The following is a 9,353-nucleotide window of genomic DNA, read 5'->3' as shown; positions in this document are numbered from 1 at the left end:
GAGTTATATGAATACCCATTATGTGATGAAATGGTGAATTACCTGAACATGTGAATATATATGTTTAAGAGAAGGCATACGATTAAGATATAAGAAATGTGACTATAAGTATATGTGTTTAAGTGATATGACTTATAAGTATTTCTATTATAATGTTACATGATATGTTATGTATGTTAAAGGAATTATGTGATGGTATAAGAATTGATAGGAAATATATATGTGAAAACAAGTATGATACGAGACAAAACTTATGACTATAAGCTACGTGAAAGTGTTCTAGGTGTTTCGATATATATATGAAGTATATGTCTTATGTGAACAAGATATGATAAGTATGTTTATATGAATAAAGGTGATTGGGTGAGAAATGATAGAAATTATATGAAAACATGACATATGTGACATGTGAATTATATGGAAATGATCTACGTGCAAGTGACTACGGGACTATGTGATCATATGAAAAGAAGCTATGTGATACGTGATATGTGAAGTGAATTACAAGTTTATGTGAATATTTGAAATGAAATAAATGATAACGCCCATGTTATGTGTCATGAGAGCTAGGGGTATAGTTGGCATGCCAAGAGTCGAGGGTTTATTCGTTCTTTAGGACATATGTATCCTTTGGAACCTGTGTGAAGTCTTGAAAGACATACTTGATCCATAGTATATGTATATGATTCTTAAGGAATTCTACGTGGTCCTTATGGACATCTTCTACGGGCACTACGGTGCAATTCTACGGGCACTTCGGTGCAATTCTACGGGCACTTCGGTGCATTTATACGAGCTGTGGTGACAGCATAGTGCACAACCTCTATAGACTCACATATCGATAGTTCTCACATATATACATGGGCTAATCCAGAGATATGAACAAATATAAGTTAGTGGTATGATAAATGCTATAGAAATTATATGATGTTGTGTGTATAGTGTTTGATTGAAAAAGTATGTGATTATATGATAACATGTGAATGATGAATTATGTGTATGTATGAATTTACTGCGATTAATCTGATATGATTCTATACGATATGAAAAATGCCTGGAATTGCTATAACATGATAGAACAGAACATGCATGTATCAATATATGTTTTAAAGTGCATTATAAGTGGTTATGCCTCACTAAGTCTTCGACTTAGCGTGTGATTGTTTCACACGTAGGTTTCGAGAAGAGTAAGGAGTGATGCGGAGCAAGACAGGTCAGTTTTCCTTACCAAAAGATCAGATCAGAAATATTTGATAAAGTATTTTTGGTTATGATAAAGTGTTGGCATGTAATAAGTCATTAAGTACGAGCACTCTGATAAAGTCTGTATTTTGTTTTAAATAAAGTTTTAAATTTCCCGGGATTTTTCTTAAGAGTCAAGGTTTGAAAAGTCAATGTGACACTTCGGACTCGTATCAGGGTCGGATACGGGTTCGGAGCAAGACAGGCCAGTTTTCCTTACCAAAAGATCAGATCAGAAATATTTGATAAAGTATGTTTTTGGTTATGTATAAAGTGTTGGCATGTAATAAGTCATTAAGTACGAGCACTCTGATAAAGTCTGTATTTTGTTTTAAATAAAGTTTTAAATTTCCCGGGATTTTTCTTAAGAGTCAAGGTTTGAAAAGTCAATGTGACACTTCGGACTCGTATCAGGGTCGGATACGGGTTGGGGGTGTTACAGATGGGATCATATTTTATCATACCCTAGTCAAGAGGTTAACATCAATATCATACAATCACCATCAGTGTCAAAATATTCGTATTTTACTCTTCTTTATTCTCATGGAAATATTTTCTTTGAAATTCACTCAAAATCGATGAAAATTCATTTAAAATTTTGATATACTAATACTTCGATCCATTCTAACGATTTTCCAACAATACTAATTTTGATAATTTCAAATTTTTAAGACTCGGTTCATTATTATCCTACTTTGGTTCATCTTTGTTATCTCCCGAAGAATATATATTGATATCTAAGTGAAGAGAATGGGAAAAGAAGAAGAAGCTTGTTATTCAGCTCATCAAGTAAAGAAGAAGAAGAAGAAGAAGAAGAAGAAGAAGAGCAAGGGGAAAGAGGGGTCATTTACATAATTTCAGGTCAAAACCCCTCAAAAACCTCTTGAAGCTAAATAGCTATGGCGGAAAATCCAAATATAGCCAAGCCAAGTAGGGAAAAATTAAACGTGGTGAGCTCCACGAAAAAAATATAGTTACTAAACACATGGAAACCCTCCTTTGCTTCAAAACCTTGATCCTCCGAGCTATTGAATATAATTGCAGGTCACTGGTTATTGTTTCTCTCTTTAAGGTTTGAGGAAAAAAACACCAACAAATATAAACTATATAAAATCATCACTGATCCAAAAAAAATATGTAAAAATCTTGTTTTGCAGTTGTTCATATCAGATGAACTTAAGCAAAGCCAGTTGTAGGCATTTCACGAGATCCTTCACTGTCATCGAAAACTCAGCTTCCATCTGCAGACGACGAGTCGACGATAATAAGTTAATTACCATGGAATATTTGAGGTTTAAGTCAAGGGTTTTAACATGTAAATCGTACAATACCTGAGCAACAATGGTTATGTCAAGAGTGGCTTGTCCGAAAGGCAATACATTGGTATTGAGCACAGAGAGATGAAGCTTTTCGACTTCGTTTAGGGGGATGCAGTTGGTCATGTGAGTTGATATCCCACATCGGTGGTGTTTGGGGAATAAGGGGTAAAGTGTGTGTATAAAAGGGGATGAGTTTCAGCAAATGAAAATTAACTCATTTTCGAGCTTGAATCGAGCTTGAAATCGAGCTTTTTAATCGAGCTTCTCAATCGAGCTTGCATCGAGTTTTTCAATCGAGCTCAAAATCGAGCTTTAATCGAGCTTGAGTCTCGAGCTTTAATCGAGCTCTTAAATTTTTTTTGAGTTCGAGCATTTTCGAGTTCGAGTCGAGTTTCAATATTTTTTTTCGAGTTCGAGTCGAGCTTGAAAATTTTAGGCTCGCGAGTTTTCGAGTCGAGTCGAGCTTACATATAAAGTTTTCGAGTTCGAGTCGAGCTCGGCAATACTCGAGCTCGACTCGGCTCGTTTACACCCCTAGTCCCAGAACTCATTTGAACGGTCATTGTCCATCACGAGATCGCAGAGAGAAAGTGTTTCTTCATAAGATTCATCACCAAAATCTTTCCAGGAATCTTTGATCTGTTGCATGGTTTTCCCAGGCTTATGATTCAACTTCCCAGCAGCTATTGAGAAAAGTACTAACAAAATCAAGAAAGATGAACATCAAAGTATAATATCACGAAAACAACGGTTGCTTTCATGAAAAAAGAAGTTATAATGGAAGAATAAGTTGAAATACACGCACATATATACACACATACACATAATGTATATATATATATTTTACTGTAATATAGTGTATATTTAGACGGCATCTAGAGAAATAAAAATAAACTAAATTTTAAAAAATAATAATAGGATGATACGCATGTATAGTATAATATAAATACAATATAAAGAGTTAATCAATATATATATATATATATATATAATATAAAGACAGGAGATAAATATTTGATAGCTTGATATTAGAGTTTTTAATCATAAAATGAATTTGAATTTCTGTTTTGTGACTGAAATATTTTTTAACGATTCCTATTTATGGGAGAGAAAGGAGAATTAAATAAATTGGATTGGAAGAGTCGTACTCGTATTAAGTCTTTATAATATCTAATATGGATTAATTAATTAATAGATCAAATATTATCGTATTGATGGTTAAAAACATTTAACAATTATATAATTTTACTTGTGGTCCGTTATTAGTAGGTATAAACAATTTATCTGAAATCGATGAGTTTTGACTCGATACGATTTTATAGGGTTTATTTTTTTTTTGTTGAAAATTTGGGTTCGAGTTGTGTTGAGTACAAGTTCTGGGTGAAAAATATCCAATCAATTCAACTTGGAAATAATAGTATAATAAGATAATTGCAATAACATCTCTCTCTATATTTTTAAGTCTATGTTTTACCTAATAAAAATGAGAATTATGTATATAAGGTCGGTTAGATCGAGTGTGAGTTTTTATCTAAAAAATTATATCAATTTTAGTAAGGTGAAACTTTCTTAAATCTGAATCGTGTCAGAGGATAAGTATAATGATATTATACTCGGATCGAATTTGGTCAAAAATCCGATCCATAATCATTCCCAATGGTTAATGAATTAAAAACTAATTTATGTATGTGTAGACATATTGTTTAGACTTCTGGAAGGTGGCTTTTTGTAGGTGAATTTTTTCCTTTCATGGGATTGAATTTCAACTTTCAAACATCAGCATTCGTCCTTTTCTTTATCTAATTTATAAAGGAAAAGGGGCTTTCCGCTTTAATATGAAAAAACAAGATGTTAATTAAGAAGATACAAGAGCAGAAAAGAAGGAATTGTTGCCTAATTTATACTAGTAATTGTTGTCTAATCAATTCGAAAGTTAGTATGTCCAAGTTCTACCATGTGTAAAATATTTTTTGTGATTTCGGATCCACATTATTATGATTTACATTTTGTCGTTGTCTAGGTTTATTTTCGTTTAAATTCAGTTATCAATCTATTCGTGTGGTGTAATGATTGATTCTAGTTGTAATCCGTCGACTGTTTTACGACTATTTTTTTGCAAGAAGTCCAAACATTTTATAACCCTTAAAAGAAGAAATGAATATGGTCAATTCAAAGTAAATTGTGAAATTCATAGTGTAATTGATGGAATTGGATGCAACATTAGAAGAGACTATTACTTCTTTGTTGATAACATGAAATGACAATGAAAGCAAATGAGTCCAAATTTCTACATTCCTAAATTTATAGACATTTTTAAGTTTGTTCCAATTTGGATATCCTTTTACCTAATATAATACGGAATAATAATTTCATGATGTAAATATAATAATACGAATCAAGTGTACTCTGTGGAAAAAGAATTGTAGTTATTCTTTGAGGACCTGAGTTCGAGCACCATAGATGTCAGGGGTGTGAGTGTTCAATGTCGAGAGGTTGAGAGCTATCTTTGAACATCTATTTTTGTGATTAAGGAATTCATCGTATGACTTGTCCATATACTTTAGAGCAAAATGGTATGATTGAACGCAAACACATACATATAGTAGAAAAATATGATTAACACTTCTCTCAAGCTTTAATACCCCTCTAATATTAGTTTTATGTTTATTTTCATTGCATTGTATATTATAAATTGGTTGCTAACTTTAGTCTTAAGAAATATCTCACCAAATGAGAGATTGTATAATCAAGTAATGACATATGACTTCTTAAAAGTATATGAATGTTTATGCTTACTATATTTACGATCGTTCAATCACCGTAAATTATAATTTCACTCAACTGTATATTTTTACGATATAATCCAATGCATCATGTATCTTGATGAGAATAATCAAATACTTATCTCTCAGAATATTATGTTTGGAAAAATATTTTCCTTTTTATATCCGTAATCATCAATCAAGAGAATTTCTCAATCAACTTTCAAATCACTAAAAATAGCGACCTTTCCTAAACCTTGCCTCTACAATGACGATATATACTATCAACACAAGTTTGATAGGCACTAGTTCTTCAAATGATAATCTTATGGCTCAACATCATGTGGCATCAAAAGCGTTTTCTTTTATACAATACGATAATTATCATCCGAATATCATAGGAAATATTCATCCTACAATCACTAATGGTAAAGTTAGGATTTTTAAATGATGTAACACTGTAACACTCATTGTCTAATCTAATTATAAATTGGGTCGAAGATATCACATTAATCGTATAAAGATATGACTTAGCCAAATCAAAACAAAATGAAGTATTCACACAGCTATATATACATGCATCATTATCATTTAAGGGGTTAATTTGCATAAGTTAACAAATATATAGGCCTAAGGACATTAAACAAACATCTAAGCACCAAAAAAGAGGGTTTTCAAGTTTTTAGAGGATGAGGATCGATATAACAAACTAAAAAATATATATCTAAACTATCCAATCCAAAAATTAAAATATATTCCCAATTACTCGTAAAATAAGACATTCAACTACCTAAATAATTAAATATCGAAATCAAAATATTTGAATACCATTATATATTGGACCATTATTTAAAGAGAATTGAAATGGGGAGCTGAAAAGAAAAAGAATACATGTTCAATCTTAAAAAATGGACAAATAAATTTGAAAAAAAAACGGAAAAAAGTACCAAACATGAACAAAAAGTTTCGAAATTAATTATTAGTTGACCATATTCCCATATATAATGGAGTAAGGGGAGGTAGGGTAGTAGGCTGCCCCTAACGTCAGGTTGAGAGCAGCTTCCGTGGAAGACCTCCGACAGTCAGAATTTATGAATTGCCCACAATTTTCCTTTAATTATAACGTAAAACCATCACCAAATGGATTGTAAAGGATCTGAGATTGGGATAATATCACATGATTATATTTGACATTTGTCAAAGTAGAGATACCAATTGTGGCAATATCCCTTTGGGATCTAATCAAACAATATTATCTAATTTATCTTATAATTTTATAATTACAATGTTATTTTTCCCTTTTTCTTTTATAAATAAAATTTAAAGATTGAACAAAACCGAATATTATTTTAATTTAGATAATAAAATCAATCAATTTAATTACTAATGTGTAAAAATTGGACCGACCGAATCCTTTGGCCTTGCAAATGATTATGAACCACAAAGAAAGGACATAACTGTCATGGAACCACAAAGAAAGGACATAACTGTCATGGAACCAAAAAGAATGGATATAACTGTCAAAATAAAATCTTAAACGAGGGTATTTTAGGAAATATGAAGATGTGCGAAACTCTGCGATTATAAAAATGAAACACCTGGCCAAATCGAAACCCTAATCAGCCGCTAGGGTTTTAGCTCCAAAGTTCAAGTCCATCTCACTTGTTTCTCAAAGGTTCGATTCTGGTATCTCAAAGCTTTCTCAATTTATTTTTACCTCTCTTTTATCTTTCAGCTCATGTTTTTGATTTCCTGATTTTGTTTGTTTCTGTTTCCTTTTTTCTAATTTGATGTATAATGATTTAATTTGAATTAAGACAACATTTTTGGTTGCTTCAGTTCGTTTGTGATTTGGATCTGTTGTATTATTGTTAGATTTATTGTAATCATTAGTAATCGAAGATCTATTTGATTATTTTCTAGAATTGTTTTGCCTTTTTCTTTAAGAACGTTGTATTGACTTTCTGATTTATGTGATATTTGCTTTTAGTATGAATAAGTGATTAATATTCTATGAAGTGGATTTTTATGAGATTTTGTTGAGATTTAATGATTTCTGATAGTCAGCCTGTATTTCAATCATTCTGTCTTTTTTAGATGTTAAACTGTGAAACTGAACTCATTGTTTTGCTGCCTAATCTATTTGTTTATTGTTTATAGAGGAGTTAGGTTTAATTTTGTTTAATAATGTTGGTGCAGATCCTAGCTGATACTGCATAATGGGTAAAGAAAAGATTCACATTAACATTGTTGTTATCGGACATGTCGACTCTGGAAAGTCAACAACCACTGGTCACTTGATCTACAAGCTTGGAGGTATTGACAAGCGTGTGATCGAAAGGTTCGAGAAGGAAGCTGCTGAAATGAACAAGAGGTCATTCAAGTATGCTTGGGTGCTCGACAAGTTGAAGGCTGAGCGCGAGCGTGGTATTACCATTGATATTGCCTTGTGGAAGTTTGAGACCAACAAATACTACTGCACCGTCATTGATGCCCCCGGACATCGTGACTTTATCAAGAACATGATCACTGGTACCTCTCAGGCTGACTGTGCTGTCCTTATCATTGACTCCACCACTGGAGGTTTTGAGGCTGGTATTTCTAAGGACGGGCAGACCCGTGAACATGCTCTGCTTGCCTTCACTCTCGGTGTGAAGCAAATGATTTGCTGTTGCAACAAGGTAGATTTTCATCTTCTTTTTAGTACAGTCTCTCATATAAGCTCATGAGTTTTTGCTTGGTTATTATTTGGTTCATTTCATTGCTAACTATTCTGTTAGCTTCCATACAGATGGATGCCACAACTCCCAAATACTCAAAGGCAAGGTATGATGAAATCGTGAAGGAAGTTTCTTCCTACTTGAAGAAGGTTGGTTATAATCCTGACAAGATTCCTTTTGTCCCCATCTCCGGATTTGAGGGTGACAACATGATTGAAAGGTCAACCAATCTTGATTGGTACAAAGGCCCGACTCTTCTTGAGGCTCTTGACCAGGTCAACGAGCCCAAAAGGCCTTTTGATAAGCCCCTTCGTCTCCCACTTCAGGATGTTTACAAGATTGGAGGTATTGGAACTGTCCCAGTGGGTCGTGTTGAAACTGGTATCCTCAAGCCTGGTATGGTTGTTACTTTTGGTCCCTCGGGATTGACCACTGAAGTCAAGTCTGTGGAAATGCACCATGAGGCACTCCAAGAGGCTCTTCCTGGAGACAATGTTGGCTTCAATGTTAAGAATGTTGCTGTCAAGGATATCAAGCGAGGATTTGTTGCCTCGAACTCGAAGGATGATCCGGCAAAGGAAGCAGCCAACTTCACCTCCCAAGTCATCATCATGAACCACCCAGGCCAAATTGGAAACGGATATGCTCCTGTCCTTGATTGCCACACTTCCCACATTGCTGTCAAGTTTTCGGAGCTCTTGACCAAAGTTGACAGACGATCTGGTAAGGAGCTCGAGAAGGAGCCGAAGTTCTTGAAGAATGGTGATGCTGGATTCGTTAAGATGATTCCCACCAAGCCCATGGTTGTGGAAACCTTTTCCGAGTACCCACCGCTCGGTCGTTTTGCTGTGAGGGACATGAGGCAGACTGTTGCAGTTGGTGTCATCAAGAGCGTGGAGAAAAAGGATCCAACTGGAGCCAAGGTGACCAAGTCCGCTGCCAAGAAGAAATGAACCGTTTGTGTTTTGGTTGATTCAACAAGCCCGCGTCATGATCACTACTGTAGAACTTTGGTTGTGTCGTTCATCAGACTTATAGTTGCGTGTTTTGATGGTGGTTGTCGTTTGAAGTCGTCACCGTCTTCTCAAGGATATTGTTCTCAGAACTGGGTTCTTGATAGGCGGTGGTGCGGCTTTAGTTTCGGAGTCTGCAGTGTGTTTTGCGTACTTTAAAAGGCGTCTTTTATGTATTGTTGTTTTCCATTATAATCATCTCAGAACTTTTAGGTTAGTCCTGGGTTCTTCCCGAATGGTTTATCTGCATTTTATATCATCTAAACTTGTTTTTCGTTTTATTAATTATTTGCATGA

At 34.0% G+C, this 9,353-nt stretch overlaps 1 protein-coding gene across 1 annotated transcript; it reads left to right on the top strand.

Annotated features, from left to right (window-relative positions):
• The first annotated feature begins 6,906 nt into the window (after nucleotides 1-6,906).
• LOC120217523 (elongation factor 1-alpha-like) lies at nucleotides 6,907-9,273 on the top strand. The gene is made up of 3 exons (XM_039214610.1): nucleotides 6,907-6,998; nucleotides 7,523-8,004; nucleotides 8,115-9,273. Exons 2-3 carry the CDS (start codon nucleotides 7,543-7,545, stop codon nucleotides 8,994-8,996), a joined length of 1,344 nt encoding a protein of 447 aa, XP_039070541.1. The 5' UTR covers nucleotides 6,907-6,998; nucleotides 7,523-7,542; the 3' UTR covers nucleotides 8,997-9,273.
• Nucleotides 9,274-9,353: the final 80 nt, after the last annotated feature.

This window comes from Hibiscus syriacus, unplaced genomic scaffold, assembly GCF_006381635.1.
Source record: "Hibiscus syriacus cultivar Baekdansim isolate YM2019G1 unplaced genomic scaffold, ASM638163v2 tig00110187_pilon, whole genome shotgun sequence".
NCBI classification, from domain to species: domain Eukaryota; kingdom Viridiplantae; phylum Streptophyta; class Magnoliopsida; order Malvales; family Malvaceae; genus Hibiscus; species Hibiscus syriacus.
The sequence above is the reverse complement of the archived record's forward strand: the minus strand, read 5'-3'. Positions and strand labels throughout refer to the sequence as shown.